Source organism: Balaenoptera borealis (assembly GCF_965194805.1).
Source record: "Balaenoptera borealis genome assembly, chromosome: 6".
Lineage (NCBI taxonomy): Eukaryota > Metazoa > Chordata > Mammalia > Artiodactyla > Balaenopteridae > Balaenoptera > Balaenoptera borealis.
Window position 1 is genome coordinate 1101564 of NC_138863.1, and position 18562 is coordinate 1120125.

Sequence of the window (18562 nt, forward strand, 5' to 3'; positions counted from 1 at the left end):
GGGGAGGGGCTGGCGTGAGGGAGAGGAGGGCTACAGGAGGCTGGAGGGCAGGGCACCAGGAGACGGGACCTCGCGGCCGGTGGGCTCTCCTGCACAGTGGGGACGTGGGCAGCAGGCCCCGGGAGGCGGCACACAGGTGGGGCTGCCAGCCAGGGTTGGGGGAAGGCAGGCCCGGCTCGGGGCAGCGTCTAGGGTGGGCCGTGCAGCCCTCAGCGCAGGACACAGGAGCAGGGCTTCCTCTGCAGAATCCCACCTCTAGGACCCCTGGGGCAAGCCCCGGTGCGGATGGGTGTAAAGCAGGGGTGCGGAAGGCTGAGCCCCAGGGCAGGGCTGTGGGGTGCTGTCCCCACTCAGCCCCTTCCAGCTCTCCACGCCCCCTGCGTGTGAGGAGGGCCACCCCAGGTGCCCTGAGCAGCTCCGCTCACGCCTGGACCTCAGCACAGAGAGGCCTCAGGTCCTGCGTGGGGGGCATGGGGGGCTGCCAGACTCAAGGCTCACAGGGGAAGTGTCCAGGCCTGCCCGGCGCCCCTCCCTGGGCCCAGGCTGAGGACAGGGAGAGGAAGGGATCCCCGAGGGGCAGGGCAGGAGAGCCCCAGCCTCCCCGACCCCAGTCCGGGCTGCCAGCTCCCACGGAGGACAGCAGGCCCTGCAGGCTGGGCAGGCCACCCACCCACAGCTCCGGGCCGGCCAGAGGCAGTGGCCCCCTAGGCTGAGGCCCACCCCATCAGGACAGCCCGGGCACAAGTCTGCTGGGGCCCTGCTGTGAGACCCGCACCCACCTGGCAGGACACACTGAGCCCCCTCAGGTGTGTGCACCCTCCTCTGCACCCTCAAATCCCCCATCACCCCCGTGCCACCGCCCGGGCGCGGGATCCCGGCAGCACTGCTTACAGCAGCGCTAGGACGTGACTGAGGTTGCTTCCACCACTCTCGTGGTGCAGGGCGCACCTTTCAAACTGTGCTGGGCCCAGTTCTGAGGTGGGTGCTGTAAACCCACTTTACAGACCAGGAAACTGAGGCTGGCAGAGATGAGGGTTCCTGTCTGAAGTCACACAGTCAGGGGCCAAGTGGCTCCAGCCGCCCGATTTCAGGCCCCCATGGCCCCTGCGCTGCCTCACAGCCCCCGAGGCCCACTCCCCACAGGCCGCAATTCCTGCCTCTAAGCGGGGCAGGGCACGGAGGAAAGTGGACGCAGGGGTCTGGCCTGGACAGAGGCTGTGTGGGGCTGGGGTCGAGGGCTCGCCCGGTGCGGCTGGCATGGTTGCAGGGGGTCGTGGAGCAGCCTGGGCAGAGATCTCTGGGTCCCGAGGCTGCCCTGAGGGGTGGGGGGCTGCAGGGTGGGCAGCGGCCTCCAGCGGAGGCCTTGCGGGGGGAGAGGGGTGGGTAAGACCAAGTCACTCTCCGCAGGCTGCATTAACCCTGAAGAGCCTGCGGGGGTGGCTCGGTCACACTTAGGTTTGAGTGTCTTCCTCTCCTGCACACGCCCCGGGGAAGCAGGGACAGGTGCGGAGGGCAGAGTCGCCCTATGGCACGTCTGCAGCTCTGTGCCCATCAGTGTAACAGCGGGGAGAGGGCAGCGGTGCCCCAGGCGCGGTGGGAGGGGGCAAAGGGCGCTGCACACTCGGGTGGCACTCGAGGGAAGTGTCAGAGGCTCGGTGGGGAGAAAGGGGGGGTGGGCAGAGGCAGGAAGGGCAGCTCCCTCCCGCTTTTCCCTCACAAACCTGCCCCCAGCCGCCTCGTCCCCCGGGGCCCCCACCCCTGCTCCCAGGGCCTGCTGTCTAAGGGGCGCTGTGGCCTCCACCCTGGAACAGGGCTGCTTGTGGGGTAGACGTCGGAGCTCGTGTGCCTACGCCCTGCAGAGCCCCAGGCCCGCGGGGGTGGGGAGTCAGGGGTCTGGGACCTGCCCCCCCCCCCGCCCCGGGGCGAGTCAGGCCTTTCTGGCCACGTGTGGGCCTCACGGGAACCAGCTGGGGTGGAGGGACAGAGCCCAGCTCCCCAGGGCCTGGCAGAGAGTAAGCACCCCCATCCCTGCCCTCCTTCCTTCGGGGCCGGGGTGGGGTGGGCGGGCACCTCCAGGCAGGGAGGGCTGGGACCCGAGGACGTCCCCAGAGACAGTTCTTCCTCTCGGCTGCCCTGGCTGACGCTGACCCGTGGCCCTGGACCATCGCCAGCAGGGGGCAGCTCACAGAGCAGGACGAGGGTCCTCCAGCCGGCGTCCCAGCTGGCAGAGCAGGGCAGATACTGGACCCGTCTCCCTGATGGTGGAGGCTGTGCGATGGGGCCGTGTGCACCCAGCCAGGAGGGGCCTGGGCCCCGACCGCCCTCCCCCCGGGCTTCCCCTCCAACGGCAGGGGCCAGGAGAGCACCCTTGGCGAGGCCCCTCCCCTGCTGCTTGGGACCAGCGGGCCGTGGTGGTGCCGGGCTGGGGGTCGGGGGCTGAACTGGGGGCGTGCCCTGGGGCTGGGAGTGGCTGCAGGTGCCAGCCTAGGCTCAGCTGTGACAGGCACCCAGGCCAGGCCGGATGGGTCACGGGGCAGCGGCGGGCAGGCAGGAGAGGCAGGAGGGTGCAGGCTGCGAGGTGCAAGCACCTGCGGGCCACAGGGGCCGGCGGCCTCCCCGGCTGGCCGCGCTCCCTCCCGAACCTTCCGTTCCTGCAGGCAGGAGAGAGGCGAGGACAAATCACCCAGGACCCCCTTTTCTCAGGCCGGCTCTGAGCGGGCTCCTTGGCGCTGTCGGCCCACCCACCGCTCACAGCCGTGAGCCGCCCCCCGCCCCCTTGGCCTCCCCGCCCCTCCCCGCCCCCCTGCAGCCTCCCTGCGGCCCCCCTCAGCCCTGCCTGGCTACCTCGTCCAGCCAGCCCGGTGACCTGCGCTGTTCCGGCCGCCCCAGCACAGCCCCCGTCCCTCCCTCCCTCCTCGGACACACACGGGAGTGAAGACACGGAGCCAGAGCCCGGGCGCCGGCCTGAGGCCCCGGGCAGGCTGGGCTGAGGCTCCCCGAGCCCGCGGCAGGGCAGATGCGGTGGCCGGTGCTAGTCGGTGGTCAAGGCACTGGCCCAGCTCGGCCTGGGCCCGCAGGTCATCTGTCGGTCCTGGACATCAGCCGGGCAGAGGTGGGCTCTGCAGGGCACCTTCCCAAAAAGCAAGTCTGTTCCCTGATCTAAGCCAAACGGCTGGAGGGGGGTGGGGCCTGCCAGAGAGCAGGTGAGCTCCCTGACCCTGGGAAGTGTGCAAGGCAGACTGATAAAATTCCCCTCTTGTCATTTCAGACCTCCACCCCCAAACCCTCACCTCTTCTCGGCTAAACGCCTGGAGAAAGGGGGGCACTCGGGCCAGGCAGGAGGGCATGGCTGGTATCCCGTCCATCTTAGAGCTGCCCACTCCACCCCTCCGGTCCCCGCTCCCCACTGGGAGGCATCAGCCTGTCCCCTCTTCCCACGGACCCCTCCCATCGGCACTGAGCCTTCTCCCCCAGCTGGCCAGTGATGGCCCCTCCTTTCTTCCTCAGTCTGTTGCTGCTTTTTCAACAGCAGACTACATCCTTCTAGAACTCTCTCTTCCCTCAGCCTTTGGGACACCTCCTCCTTTCGTGATCCCAGGTTTTCTGGGGGGAAGAGGGGAGAGCTCTTTCATGGCAGGTTTGCTCCCCCATCCCCAGTCTCTTTAGAGCCCCTCCTCTAGGCCTGGCCCCCAGGTCCCAAGTCTCCAAACCCCCAGCCGCCCTCCCCAGGTTAAAACACCTGCACTCGCTTCCTACCCACACCCCCCGCAGTTCCTTCTCTTGCTGGATGGCAGACCACGTATCCGCCTTCTTTCCCCCATACTCAGACCTCCTGGGGTCACCCCAGATTCCGGCTTCTCCTCAGCAAGTCCCATCAGCCTATGGCTTAAACATCTTTAAGCCTCACACCTCCTGCCACCTGCTGACACAGCCACAGTTCCCAGCCCTCCTAAGGGCACAAGCAGCCTCCTGATGGCATTCCCACCCAGCAGTCCCCCCACCAGCTCTGCAGACCCAGTGCTTTAGCCCAAGACCCCATCGCAGCAGTGATCCCCATCACCAATGCTGGATGCAGACCTCATCTGTCCGGGCCCAGCCTGGCAGCCACTCCTGACTGGTGGCCCTAGAGCCCTCCCAAGGAGACTGCAGAGGAAAGATGGCGCCACACCAAGCCCATCTCTCCAGAAGCTTCTGCAGCTCACACAGGAGTACGCAGACTGCCTGCTCAACTTGACTTTAAAGCCACATCCCAGATGCTCAGCACCAACTAATCCTGCCGCCCCTAGAATACTCTTCGGCAATTCAGTGCAGGCAATTAGCCGCCCTCGTCTCCCAGGACGGTGCTGGAATGCAGCTCTGTGGCCAGTTCTAGGCACCCTGGCCTCCAAAACACGAGGGAGAGGCCCAGGTCTGGAAAAGCAGTTAGGGGGCTGCTTCCCTACCCCTCCCTTCTTCTCAGCTCTGGACCCCAGCCGGCCTGCTGAGCGGGTGGGGTGTGCAGAAGGCTTTCCCCAAGCAATTGACCCTTCTTGGGACAAATGCCCATGCCCACTCCTGCTCCTGGACCCCTTCCAGCTCCAGTGGGTGCTGCAGGACCCTGCTGGCACGTCCCCCAGCCTGCTGGTGGGGGGCGCTGGACAAATAACCCGAGGTCCCCTGGGCACCGCCCACAACCCGAGCTCCAGACCTTCTTTCCTCATCTCCTCACCCCGCCCCCCCGGCCCCAACCAAGAAGCGTTTGTCCCTCGCCAGTCTCTGTCGCAGGGTCACCCCGAGCACCTAGAGTCCATCCAGGGGGGCAGCCTCAGACCCACCTCGGACAGGACATTTCAACCACCATCCTCCCCCGTTCCTAACGCGGCAACAAAACCCATAACCCCTCCCGCCCCGCTCCCAGCGCGCTTCTCTACCCCTCACCGACCACCTCATCGCCGGCCCTAAGCCCCTCCACCATTCCGGCCACATGACAGCATCACCAAGGCGGCCCTCTGCCGCCGCTGCAGAGCCTCCGTCACGCACGGGGACCGAAACTGAGGGGTCTCGGCTGCGACCCCTCTGCGCTCGGCGGGAGGGGTCCGCCCCTCAGGCTCGCCAGGGGTCCCGCTGCCCAGGGGCTGCGTCGCTGGCGGCGGGACAAAGGCCGAGCGCCCGGGCGCCAGTCGCTGCCGGCCAGGGACCGAGGGCCCCACGCCGCGGAGCAGGAGCCGGCGCGCGAGGGTCTGCAGCGGCGGCCGAGCTCCTGGCTCCTGGCGCAGCGAGCAGGGGGCGCTGGCGCAGTGGGCGCGGCCGCGCAGAGAGCAGGGGGGCCGCGCCGCCGGGGCCTGCGGCAGGCGAGGGGGGGAGGGCGGGAGGGCGACGCGATTGGCGGGGAAGGGGCTTGCCGCAGTGGGCGCGGCAGGCATTGGCGGGGGTGGCGGGAGAGGGGGCTCGCGGGGGCTGCCGCAAGCGAAAGGGAGGGGAATGGGTTTGACGGAAGAGGAAGGGGGTCTTGCTGCAGGAAGAGATGGGGGCGGGGAGGGGTGGCAGGGGCGCTGCGGGGATACAGCGGGAGGCACGCGAAAATGGGGTGAAGGTGGGGAGCTGAGGGGAGGAGAGGTGGATTGGTGATGGGCGCAGTGAGGGTGAGGGATCGATGGGGTGGACGCGGAGACTGGCGAGGGGGCTCGTGATGGGAAGGGGGTGGAGAAATGCATGAGGGCGCAGACGAGGGCTTGTGGTGAGGGTGAGGGCGGGGTAGCATGGACTGAAGGTGGGGTTCTGACGGTGGTGATGGGGGACGACAGGGCTGGAGATGAAGATGGCTAGGAGGAGGGAGTGGAGGTGAGGGTGGCGGGCCTGCGGATGGAGATGCGGTGGGACGGCGGAGATGGAAATGGGTATAGGGCGGGCGGCGGGCTGGGCCCGGGCGGGGTCACCGGCTTGGATCCCAGCTCCGCGCACGCCGCCCGGGCTTAGCCCGAAACCCCTTCTCGGCGGCGGCTCCGGCGGCGGCGTCCCCAGCTGCGGTGGTGGCGGCGGCGGCGGCGGCGGCGGCGGTGACGGTCCGGGCGGGCGGCGCGCGACTCCGGGTGCGGGTGCGTGGGGGTCTAGGGGTCCGCCCGTGGAAAGGCGGAGGAGCGGGATCGGGCTGGAGGGCTTGGAGGAGGTGCGCGGAAGCGCAGGCGAGCGGGTCCGGCTGGAGGGCTCCGCGGCCGCCTCCCAGGGCGGCACTGCAGCCGCACTGGCGCGCACGGTGGAGGGCGGCGGCTCCCCGCGCGGCGACGCGCCTCCTCCCGCGGCCCCCGCCCCGCTGCGCTCGGCACCGCCCCCGTCTCCCAGGAAACCGCCGCGGCCGCCCCGCACCCCTCCCGCCGCCGGCTCGGCAGCCGCGCTCAGACCCCGAGCTTCCCACGGCCCGGGGCTCGCCCGGTGCCCGCCAGGCTCCTGCCGCCCTGCCCTACGGGGGGCTGCTCCCCATTTGGAGTCTGGTGCGCAGGGGAACCAGGGCCGATCCCAGAATGGTGATGGGAGGGGCGTCAGCTCTCTCCTCCGAAGGAGAGTGGCAGCCCACTGCCTGAGAGTCCCCTCTCCGCATGACAACGACCAGATCCCTACTGCTGTCTGGGCACTCAAGGGCCACCATCGGTCACTCCCCGTATCCTCTCCCCGCCCTCTCCAGCCCCCAGCCTCTGGCCTCAGAGACCTGGGCCTCCATCCTAACGTCCTGATCTGCGTCCCTAGGAAATATCAGACCGCGCCTGGCCACGCCCTCCTCTGGCTCAGCCACCGCCTCCTCCTGGGTCACCCTCCCACACGCAGGACCAGTCCCCTCCACTCGCTGCAGCCCCAGCCCTGCTCCTCGCCTCCGCCGTGCCTGCCAGACCCACTGGAGAAACCACCCACTGAGGTCCCCCTCGCCGCAGTGCCGCCGTGCCGGGTCCCCCTCCCCCGCCCCCACCCTGGCCAGCCTGCACAGCGACACGGAGACACGTGCTGCACAGGTAGCTCTGGAGCGAAGCGCCCTCTCCAAGGGGGCCCAGAACACTGAGGGCGCCTGAAGAAGGGGGTTCCACCAGGTAACTCCCAAGGCCGCTCTCTGCTGCCTAGTTCCTACTCAGGGACCCCCCTCCCCCGAGCAGGCCACCCTGCCGGCAGGCACCGGGCTTGGGGGCGCCTTGGCGAGGCGGTGGGCCTCCCTGGATGTGGGCCTGGAAGCAGCTCTGGCTCAGAGGCCAGGCCTCTTCCCACTGGCCTTCCCACAGTGCTTCAGGGTTCAGGGCTCACACCGTGGCCTCAGAACAAGGGGGGATGAAGGGGCGTCTTCTGTGCCCGTGACCCCAGGTCCTGGTTGCAGGGCAGGGGGCTCTCTCATGGGGCCTGGGAGTGAGATGGACTGATGCTGCCTGCCTCTGCCGTGTCCACCGGGGCGATCCTGGAATAGCAGAAGGGGACGCTGCGGCCCAGGGGTCCTCTCAGCCAGTTTCCCACAAAGACCCAACGCAGGCCCGTCCATCCACCCCGGGAAGGCTGAACAGGCAGAGGGCACAGACTCTCAGCTGGGCCAGAATATAGAGCAGACCCCTGGGTGCCACTGAGGGAGCCCTCGGGGGCAGGCTGAGTCCCAGGCCCACGCCCAGCACCGGCTCCGTAAATCCAGAGGGGAAGGAACAGAGGGGCTCAGCCGCTCACCCCCAACCGAGCCACTGCCTACAAAGCCTGGCAGCCATCTCCAAGGTCATGGCCATCCCCGCTGGCATCCAGCTCTCACCTGCTGCTCCGCTAACCCCTCGATCTCACGCGCCCTTCTCCCTCGCCCTACTCTCTTTCAAGGCCCACTCACCTCTCCCTTCCTCCAGGAAGCCTTCCAGGTCCCTCTGGGCCAAAGCACCTGCCTAGCCGGTAACCTCCCTGAGCATGGGCGGCCCCCCCTGGGGGCTTTCCGACTGGCCACCCTTCCCAGCAGCAGGAGAGCTGCTCGGCCTGCTGGTGGGAGCCTCCGCTTCTCTCGCCTCTCTGCCCAGCATCCAGCCTGGACCTGGTGCTGCGTAACAAATATGTATAAAGGAAGGATCTCTGTGCAGCGTTGGCATTCAGGGAAATGAGGCTTAACACCAGCGTTGCCCCAGAGCCGCAGCCTCAGACCTCCCCCTCCCCTGGAAAGCCAGCACTTCCCCGACCCGACCCCTCCCCAGAGGCGGCATGACAGCCAGCTGCGTGCTGGTGCGAGGGGGGCCTGCGGGGATGATTTCACAGTCCACAAGGACTCCCTTATTCTTCCAGAGGCCCCGGCCACCTCCTGATGAGATGGAGCTCTCACTGGGTGCCTGCAAGGGTCTCGGCCATTTCCGGGTTTGAGAATCCTTTCCTCTTCACGACAACTGCTCTCTCCCATTCTACTGCTGCCGGCGCCACACAGGGAGCTAGAGTGACATGCCCAGGCCACTCAGCTTGGAGTGCTGCAAGGGACACAGAAGAATCCTGGCCTCCCCCGCCTCTCCCACCACAAGACCTCCCTTGATTCCAGTCCCAGGGGAATTCCTGAGCAGGAGGGTAGCGGCTGAAGCAGGAGCAGACACGCTCTGCCACCAAGCGATATGCAGACAGCCACCCGGAGGGCCCTGGGAGTTCTCAGGTGGGATGGTCCCCAGCTGCTGACTCAGCACGTCTGCCCAGGCCGCACCTCCGTGTCCAGCACACACCCAGCTCGCCGGTGTCGGGGCACCTAGCCCAGCCCCAAAGGCACGATTGTGAGGGCGTGTGCGCAGATACAGCCAGGACACAGCTAACCGTGCGTTTCAGATAAACGATGCATTATTTTTCAGACTAGAAGTATCTGGCCCCAAAGAACTGAAAGCAGGGACTTGTACAGAATCTTTTCCACCCCTGTTCACAGCAGCATTATTTGCAGGAGCCAAAAGGTGGAAACAGCCCAAGTGTCCACTGATGGATGAACAGATAAACCAAACGGGGCACATCCATACAACGGACACCATTCAGCCTTAAGGGGTCACGAAGCGCCGACACACACCACAACGTGGATGTACCCTGAAAACATGATGCTGAACGCGAGAAGCCAGTCTTGAAACGACAAATACTGTTATGATTCCACTTAAATGAGGTCCCCAGAGGAGTCAAATTCATAGAGACGGTAGAATGGTGATTACCAGGCGCTGAAGAGAGTGGGGTGGGGGCGGGTGAGTGTTTAATCGGTATGAAGTTGGGGAAGATGAAATTTCTGCAGGTGGATGGTGGTGACTGCTGCACAACAGTGGGAATGAGCTTAGTGCCACTGAATGTACACGTAAAAATCATTCAAACGGTGAATTTTATTATGCATATTTTACCACCAAAAAAGCACACAATCCCCCCTCCCCAGTATTTGGGACATACTTATACTAAATATGTGGAGCTTACTTATACTAAAAATGTATTTGTTGTTTATTTGAAACTTAAATATTCAGGACATACGCTACAAAATTATTAACTATCGAAATAGCAATTTAACTGGGTCTCCTGTAGTTTTATCTGCTAAATCTGGCGGCCCGGCCCTTTGTGGGGCGTGGGGAGAAGCCTGACCAAAGTCACTCAGGCTCCCCACCGGCAACTCCCCGCCACACGTGGGCATGCACACGTGTGCACTGTCTTCCAGGCTCCCTGGACGAGGGCCTCAGACCCTGCCCATGCCAGCAGCAGGAGGGCAGAGGTGGATGTCAGAGCAGGGTCCACCTTCCCACAGCCCCCGGCCTCCTTGGAAAACGGTGGGCCTCACCGTCTCAGCCAACAGGAAGATACAATTATCCCCATCTCACAGATGGGAAGACTGAGGCTGGGAGGGTTCTGAGACTTGCTCAATGTCTCAAACGTGTTGCCTAGTGCTGGTCTCCTTCCACTGGCCCGAGTGCCTCCCTGTCTTCACTGAAGGGGAGGAAATGAAAGTGCTTGGCATCTGGGGGCCCACCAGCAGCCCAGAGGTCCCAGGTGCAGAGATGAAGGCTCCTGGAAGATGAGGGCAGAGTGGTGGCCTGGCCACCCTGCTAGCCTGCACCACCCCGTCAGTGGCCAGGAGCAGCTAAGACCTAGGACACCGTCAGGCAGCTGGGCAGGAGCCCGCGGGGCCAGCGGCCATGCCCACCCCCCGCACGGGAGGGACACCTGCCGGGACACTCCTGCCAGCAGCACAAACCCACCAGAAAGGGCTCCCAACCTGGAGCAGTAAGGTGACCTTGGCATTTGCCCGCTTGCCCGGCTCCCCAAAGATGGGACCCTGACCTCTTGTGGGTCCTGGGGGCCAGTGGGAATGGGTGGGCCAGCCTATTTCCTGACCTCTCCAGCTCAGTTCCTCCAGGGTGGTCAAGCTGACGCATCCGTCAGGGAAGGGCCAGGTCTCTAAGCAGGCCGGGAATTCTGCTCCCTCAGGCACCCAGTGTCTTGGTCCCCACTCTGTTCAGCCACATCCAGCAGGCAGAGGTGGGACGGTCCCGCCCAGGGCAGTCAGATTCCTGGGGCAGACAGCCCCATCCCCAGAGACGGGTCAAAGGGGCAGTGACAGGCCCCACATGACCTGGGCAAGGAGAGGCCCCTTCTGATGCAGGCTGCCAGGCCCCTAGGCTGGCCGCGGGCTGACCACGAGTGGGGTCCTGCTGGCACTGTCTTCCCCCCACCCTCCGACGTCTCTGCAGAGCCTGCAGGGCCTTCTGGGCCTCTGCTTGGGACTCATTTCTGAATACCAGCTGCCACCCTCCAAGGCTGCCCCAAGAGCCCTCCTGGCTGGCGGCATGGCCCTGTGCTGGGGCAGCACTCCTTCATCGCGGGCTGCCCCTCCAGGAGGGGCCTGCAGCCAACTCTTCTTGCAGTTCCCAACTTCTCAGGACCAGGGCCAGCCAAGCGGGAACACGGACACCATGAGACAGCGCTACCCAGTTCCCAACTTCTCAGGACCAGGGCCAGCCGAGCGGGAACATGGACACCATGAGACAGCGCTACCCAGTTCCCAACTTCTCAGGACCAGGGCCAGCCAAGGGGGAACACGGGACACCACGAGACAGCGCCACCCAGGAAGCAGCCGTAGTGACCGGGGAGCCCCTCCTCTCCAGCCCAATCCCTCTGACCCCCAGCGTGGCCCCTGGGCCTGGCCGGCGCAGGCTGGCCTCCCTCCCCACCAGGGGGCACTCTTCCCCACGGCCGCCTCTGGAGAAAGGATGGGCCTCTCTCTCCAACAGGCTCCCCCCAGCCGTGATGCCCCCCTAGGACACAGCCCCGAGCTGAGCACTCCACACGAGAAACCAGTTTCACAACCACTCCACACAGCAGGCGCTGCTACCATCCCCATTTTACAGAAAAGGATTCTGAGGCACAGAGAGGTTCAGTAATTGGCCCAAGGTCACACAGCGAGGGAGCATGGCACCAGACTTGAACCCTGGCGGCAGGATGGCCGTGTCCAGGAGACCAGGTTTTGGCTTCTGCTAGGGCCCCACCTCTTTCCTAAGACATACGCCACTGGGAATGGCCACTGGATCCAAAGGACACTGGCTCTGGGCCAGGGGGTGGCCTTGAAAACTCTAGGTAGCAGAGGAGGTGGGGGCTGGTTCCTTGGGCCAGGAATGCCTGGGGTGGGGGGCCCACCCAAGGCAAGAGCCCTGCAAGGGCAGCGTGGGACCCTCGGGCCAGGAGGGAGCTGGGGCCGAGCAAGCGCCTCAAGCCCTCAGGGAGGATGGGGCGAGAAGGCCACGACTCACAGTGAGAGTGGCCAAGCGGCACGTGGGCCAGGGGCCGCCCCAGGCTGGGAGGGGTCTTTGCTCTGCGGTCAAGAGCGACATGTATGATTGCAAACCGCATGCGTGTGTCTAAACCCACATGTTATTTCTCGTTACTTATAACTTACAAAAGTAACACGTGGTCACCGTGGCCAGCAAAGCTGCAGCTCACGTGAAGCCTCTGACACCCGTCCAGTCCCTGCGCGGATGGCACTGTGGCTGCATTTCAGCACCGAGGACAGCGCCCGGCACACAGTAGGAGCTCAAGGAACACTACCGAGTGACCCAGAGAGACTGATCTCTGTGTCCCCATCACCCCCACCCGCAGGCAGCTGGCCGGGCCCCCGCTCTGCCCCAGTGCTCCCGTCCGGCCCGCCGGCTCTCCTGGGGCAGACATGGGGCTCCACCAGCCCTCGCGCCTTGGCTGAGGGCCCAGCCCGCCGCCCAGAGGCCTCCTCTTCTCTGGGCCCTGGGCCCCCTTGGCCGCTGGCTGAAGACTGCAGACCCGTTCTCAGAATAAAGAAGTAATGAAGTAAAAAATTACGCAGAGAATCATGAAGGAAGCTAGCTGCAGTGCTGCAGCCGTCGGAACATTATAAACAGGCGCGTGAGGTGGTGTCCACGCGCTTTCCTATGAACATCCTGCAGGCCTGATGCCCATCAGAAACTCAAAGCTGTGATGAGTGGAAACGGTACTTTGAGATATTTGCTAAAAATGTAAAGGATGTGAAAAAATCAGCAGTTTCCACTGGTGACCAAGTCCCAGATTCTAGAATGCCATCGTCGCCTTGTTCATAGTAACAGGAAATGCTAAAGGTTAGCAAAAAAGGAGATGTAATTTCTTTCTCAGAACTCCCTGACTTCTAAACCTGGGCCTCTCCAGTGCACCCTGGTGAAGGAGCCCAGCCTCAAATGACCCGCCTTCACACCCACGTCTGTCCACCCGTTTGCCCATCCTTCTAGAACCATCCCTGGAAGGCCATCCTGGCCCCAAAGCAGAGGGGTGCCCCCTCCCCTCTGCCCCCTCGGCCGCTGGCTCCATCCTGCCTAGAGCTTCGGTTCAAGGGCTTCTCATGGGGTGGGACTGGTGTTTCGGGAAGCCACCTCCCACCTGTTCAGGAGTGTCCTGCACTTCATGGGGTCTCCGGCCTCCCTGTCCCCTCCCCTAAATGCTGTGACAACCAAAAACGCCCCCGGGGAACGGCTCCTGGTTGGGAACACCCACGTTATCCTGGGGCGGTTAGCTGTGTGTCTGACCTGCAGCAGCTCCCAAATATACAGTGACGGGGAGGTGGCAGACCCTGGGTGTTAGGTCACTCGAAGGGAGACCGGCAAGGTGCCTGGAGTGTCCTGTGGGCAGCCACTGCCAGGCCAGGGGCGGGGGGTCAGGGACGGCGGGGCTAAACGTTTTAAGAGCCTCGTCCCTTTAAAATACCCCTGTGGGTCCAGTGTGTCCCGAACTCCACGATGAAGGGAGATGGGAGTGAATACCTCAGCCAGCCCTGAAGCAGGTGGCACCATCCGTCTCCCCAGGGCCTGCAGATGGTCACAGGTGGGTGGGATGTACTTTCCGTGGCCCCAGACACTTGAGCACGCACACAGACATCACACATGGCTCACCACAGGGACCAGATGTCCACAGGTGGCCCCAGGCGCCAAGGATGCGCTCAGACACACACACGAGCCCGGACGGCCACCCTCAGGTTCAGACAGCGGTCCTCAGCACTGGGGACACTGTCCGAAGGTGTAGCACAGGCCACGGACCTCCACAGGTTCTGGTGCTGATGGTGAGCCCAAGAGATGTCCCTGCCAGGGAGGCACAGGGCCACAGTCACTGCCAGGTGCCCCTGTCCAGGGCCTGGCTGCCCGCCTGACAGGGAGACGTGTTGGCCTGTCCCTCAAGCTGCTGGGAGCACTGCAGCCAAATCCACCCCCAGGCCACCAGCCGGGGTGCAGTGGCCGCCTGGCTCCGGACTGCGGGGTGTGGGAGGGGCTGGCGGCCCCAGCTGAGTTTCTCACTAGATCCTGACCTGCGGGGGGTGGGGCCCATAGCTTGGGGTGAGCACAGAGCGGACGAATGGATGGATGGGTAGGAGGGTGAAGGTCCTCGCCTCCTGCCTGGCCAGCCTCTCCTCGTCCCTTCCAGGCGGGGCGGTGGGGCTCGGGCGTTTGGTGCCCGTCGGCGGGACCAGCTCTGACCTTAGGAGGCCCTCCTTGAGGTGGTGGGCTGGCAGAGCTTGGGCTGGAGTTGAGCTGAGCCTGACCTTCTCTTCTCCTGCCGGCCGGCCGGGCCCTCCTGCAGCCCGAGTCCTCACGTGCGCCTCTCAGGCCGGCTCCTCTCCCGGACACCCCACCCAGCCCCTCCTGGGGCTCGCCCACCTGTCCCAGCCTTGGGGTCTGCCAGGGCCCGTCTTTCCTTGTACCTGTGGGAGCTCTGTGGCCTCCCCCGCCAGCTCTGTCCTCTGGCCGACCTCACCCCTGCAGCCTGGAACGCACACCCAGCACCTACGGACAGGGCCACACGGATGCCCCCAGCGCCCCGACGAGGCAGGCTTGCGTGGCTCGCCCCGCCCTCCTCCTCTCTGGGGCACCCCCTCAGTGGGTGGCACCATTGCCCGGTGCCCACGCCAGATACCTGGGGCCAACCTGGGCCAGGGCAGCAAGGCCACGGAGGAGAAGCTACTCCAGGGACGGCGCTCTGAGCACAGGGACCCCTTTCTGGGACCCCGCTTCCCCACCTGCACACTAAGTGGCTGCACCAGGTGGTACTCGGCCTGCCCTGCAAGCACCCTGTCCTGCCCGCTCTGGGAGGCGGGGGGGGCTGCCAGGCAATGGGCCGGCGGAGGCCAGGGCACGGCTTAAGGACGCAGGGCCTTGGGCCGAGGCCGGGGCTGGCTCTTGGGCACTTCAGTGGGTGGGCAGGAGGGGCGAGGAAGGCAGGGCCCAAGCCGAGGCTCCGGCAGGGCCTCCGCGTGCTGGCCTCCTCCAGCCCTGGTGCTCCCCTTGGCCCCGGGCCCGGCTGTGGTCATCCTGTCTACCTGCAGGGCCCTGGGCTCGGCCACACTGCGACACCCGAGCTGATGGGAGGCCCGCCTCGCGGTGCTGCTGGCTGGTCCTCACCATCTCCTGGTGCTGGACCCCGGTTTCCGTCTCCTCCCTCCCTGCAGCCCCGGACTCGGCCAGGTCGCAAACTGCCTGGCCTCCCCCTGCCGGCGTCCCAGCCTGTGCAGCTCTCCTCCTCCAAGAGGCAGCGGGGCGGCAGGCAGGGCGCTGGGCCTCCAGGGGGCCGAGGTCAGGGCAGATGGTGAGGGCGCAGGGCTGATGGAGCCCGCCGGGCCTGCCCTGTCATCCAGCCAAGCCTCTAGAACCCAGGGAGCACTTGGCACAAATCGGCAGCCAGCGTCCTCGGCTGGGCCACGGAGCCAGGAGCCAGCTGCCTGCCCACCTCCCCTCCCCACACCCTGCCCCGCATGCTGTGTCCCCTGCTCAGGGGCCCTCGCACCTGTGGGGGGGGACCCCCAGCCTGTCCACGGCAAACTGGTGCCAGTGAGTCACAACTCTCCCAGACGGGTGCCCCTGACCCCCATGAGGGTCTCACGGCTGGGCCCCTCATCGCCCACCCAGGTTCTGGGACGTGCCACAAGTGAGATGCATCAGCGGGTCGGCAGTTACCAGACTCTGAATGTCAGAATGAGTGGCGCCCGGCCCTCCCCTCTGACTCAGTTGGAGAAGTTAAGGCCCATGGGGTGCAGAGCTCTGGCCATTTTCCTGAGAAGCTTGCAGGCTGGTGGGGGTGAGGAGCGGGCTGAGCATGGCCTGACACCCTCACTCCATCACCAAGGCTCCAGCGCACGTCTGAGCCGAGACCCTGAGCCTGTGGCATGGTCCTGTCCTGAGGAGCCACCCACCGAAATACCCAGAGCCCAGGACCCCCGCCCACTGGACAGGATGCGCCCAAGAGTGGGGCGCCGCGCCTGCAATGGGCTGAACCCCGACCCTCGTTCGTATGTCGGAGTCTTAACCCCCAGGACTTCAGGAGGTGACCTCATTTGAGCGTGGGGTCTTTGCAAATGTAACTGGTTGGGCCCCTAACCTGATAGGACTGGTGTCCTTATTTCCATAAAATGAAATTCAGAAGCAGGCCAGCACAGGGACACCTACTCATAAAGACAAACCCAGAGACTACAGACCAAGGACCCCCAAGGATCGCCTGCAACCCCCAGAAGCCACGAGAGGCCCTGGAACAGCTTCTCCCTCACGGCCTCAGGAGGAACTAGCCCAGTGACACCTTGATCTTGGACTTCCAGCCTCTGAACTGCAAGACAATAAACTCCTGCTGTGAGGCCGCCTAGCCTGCTGCATCAGTGCCAGCAGCCGGGGGAAGCGGACACACGCCTGACCCCCAGCACCCAGCCCAGCCTGGCACCACGTGGGCAGTGCTCAGCACACTTACTGCTGAGGTTGCCCAGACTCGGGGAGCACCCCGGGAAAACAGGGAGAGCCCTGGAGAGTAGTGGGTGTGTTGGGTATGCCCAGGAAGCTGCGTGGCAGGGCCAAGCCCCGGAGGGAGGATGGTGACGGGCGTGTGCCGGGGGTGGGCATGGGGAGGGCCGCCCTGGCAGGAGGGGGCGCGTGTGCCAGGAAGGTGAGCCAGCCAGGAGCTGGCGGGAGCCAACGCTGAGGCCACAGGCAGACGAGGGGCTGGGGTGGGGCTGGCCTGGCCCCCTCAGGGGCTCCTAGATCTACCCAGGATTCCAGGATTCCTGCCAGGAAAGCCAGTATGCACCCCTCACACCCAGAGCTTCCCTGGCACCCATGGCGAGACCAAGAACAGTCGAGAAAGCTGGAGGCCCTGGCCCTGCCCCCAGTGTAGGGGTCACGGCTGGGAGGACAGGACAGCCCCCACCCCACAGCTGGGGACTGGGTAGGGCCTGGGGTTGGGGAGGACTGCAGCACCTCCGCCTGAACCATCTCCGCCCAGAGACTTCAGGCAGCTCAGAGCACCTGCCCAGGCCTGTTCCTAGACACACGTGGCAAGAAGGCCGCCAGCTGGCACGGGGTGGGTGGCCCCGGGCTGGAGCCCTCACCCGCCTGAGCCTGTGTCCTCTTCCGAATGTGGGTGATGACCTGACCCCACAAGGCTGTGCTGATGGCTGGATGTGGTCACAGCTGGTGCCAGGCACCAGGCAAGGAGACATCAGACAGGCAGGGCCTGGACCCTGAGTCTTGGTCTGAAATCTTCCTGAACCAAGCCAGGCCTCAGGGAAGAGGGTCTGGCAAGCTGACCAACCTCTCACCACCTGGGCATGTCCAGACCTGGGCCCGATTTGATTCCGGCGTGGCCTCGGGTGAGCCCCTCTCCTGGCCTGTCTCCCTGTCCAGGACCAGCCAGGCTGACACCTGTGCCCATGCACGTGGTGGCCTAGCACAGGCCCGGTGCACCCACACACCCTCTGTGCTCTCCTCCCGGCTCCGAGGCCCACCTGCCGCCTGGCGGGAGTGTCCTCAGTCCCTCTCCTGGGAGGCCTCCGGGGCCCTGCAGCCCTGTCCACCACGGGCTCACGCTGTTCCCTCTTAGGGCCGGCATGGAACCAGTCTACCAAGACCGACCTGTCTTGTCTTCTGGAGTCACCTACTCCTGGATGGGACATCTGTCCATGACTCCTGGGGGACCTGGCCCGGCATGGTACTGGGGACATGCCAGGGGCTGCTCTTAGGGTCGGCCAGCAGCACACAGCTGGGCCATCCTCTGTGTACACCCCGGGCGGGGTCACCTGATTCCCGCCCCTGGAACAGCCCTCTCTAGCAGGGCAGGAGCGGCGGGCCTTCACTGGACAGGCTCCCGGGACCAGCTCAGGGTGAGGCCCAGCTACGTGGAAGGCCGAGTCACCGGCAGCAGTCGGGGTCGGGGCAGGGCGGCCCCGGAGAAGGCGCAGGAGGTGTTCCAGTTAAGAGGAGTTCTAACCCGGCCTAAACAGTGGAGTCTACGACCAGGAGAAGGCAGCTGGTGGCCCATCAGGGCCTGGCCTCGAGGCCCCATTTCAGGCCTCCAGGCCGGGGCGGCACGAGGCTTCCAGAGAACACAGAGCCCAGGGCTGTTCAGCAGTTAATGCCACCGGCTCTGGGGTCAACAGACTGGGCTCTAGACCTCAGAGCTCCACGTGGGCCGAGCGCCCTGAAGAAAGCTGTGGGGCTTCTCGGCCTCGGTTACTTATCTGTGAAGCAGGTCTGCAAAGACCCCTCCTCATCCACTGTACCAGCTAGACAGTCACGGGGAGGGAGCCACGCTGAGTCTGGGTCACGATGAGGGCTCCCAAGTGCCAGACACCACCGCCTGCAGGCCCTCCAGGGGCCTCTAGGGCGGGGCGCACAGGGGAGGACACGCCTGAGGCAGCCGCAGAGCGCACGGTCAGCATGCTCCCCTCCTGCGGCCTTCGGGTGGTCGTGACTACTCCCGTGTCACACGTGAAGAAACGGAGGCACAGAGAAGCCAGGTTGGGGGGGTGGTGGTGGCGGGGAGGCCGACGCGGCAGGGCTGGCACCTGAGCCCAGGCCCACGGAGGACGTCCCGCCCCTCGGAGCAGCACGCGGCGTGGCCGGCACCACGGCTCCAGCAAGGCCCCGGCCGCCGCATCGCGCAGGTGGCCCCGTCGGCTCCTGGCTCCCCTGGGCCCCCCCACCTGTGGTTCTCCCCGCTCCCCCCCCCAGCCCTGCCCTCACGCTGGGGGTGATGAAACCTCAGCTGCTCTAGTGGTGAAGGGCCAGAGCAGCAGCTCAGCTGGAGGCCACGGACCACCCTGGGGCCCCAAGCCAGGCACACGGGGCCTCTG

General features: G+C 65.4%; 2 protein-coding genes across 3 annotated transcripts in view; one reads left to right on the forward strand and one right to left on the reverse strand.

Annotated features, from left to right (window-relative positions):
• The window catches only part of ANKMY1 (ankyrin repeat and MYND domain containing 1), a 53111-nt gene extending 44734 nt beyond the window's left edge, over positions 1–8377 (forward strand). The window contains exons 1-2 of one of the 2 annotated variants that reach the window (XM_082396917.1): positions 6–7055; positions 8260–8368. In XM_082396917.1, coding sequence (XP_082253043.1) covers positions 5867–7027 — 1161 coding nt within the window. In that variant the 5' untranslated portion in view covers positions 6–5866 and the 3' untranslated portion in view covers positions 7028–7055; positions 8260–8368. Of the gene's footprint in view, positions 1–5; positions 7056–8259 lie in introns of those variants that run through there. The other variant, XM_082396921.1, reaches the window with a different exon arrangement.
• GPC1 (glypican 1) overlaps positions 1–18562 on the reverse strand; it is a 29859-nt gene that overhangs the window by 7548 nt on the left and 3749 nt on the right. The gene's annotated exons all lie outside the window — the stretch shown is intronic.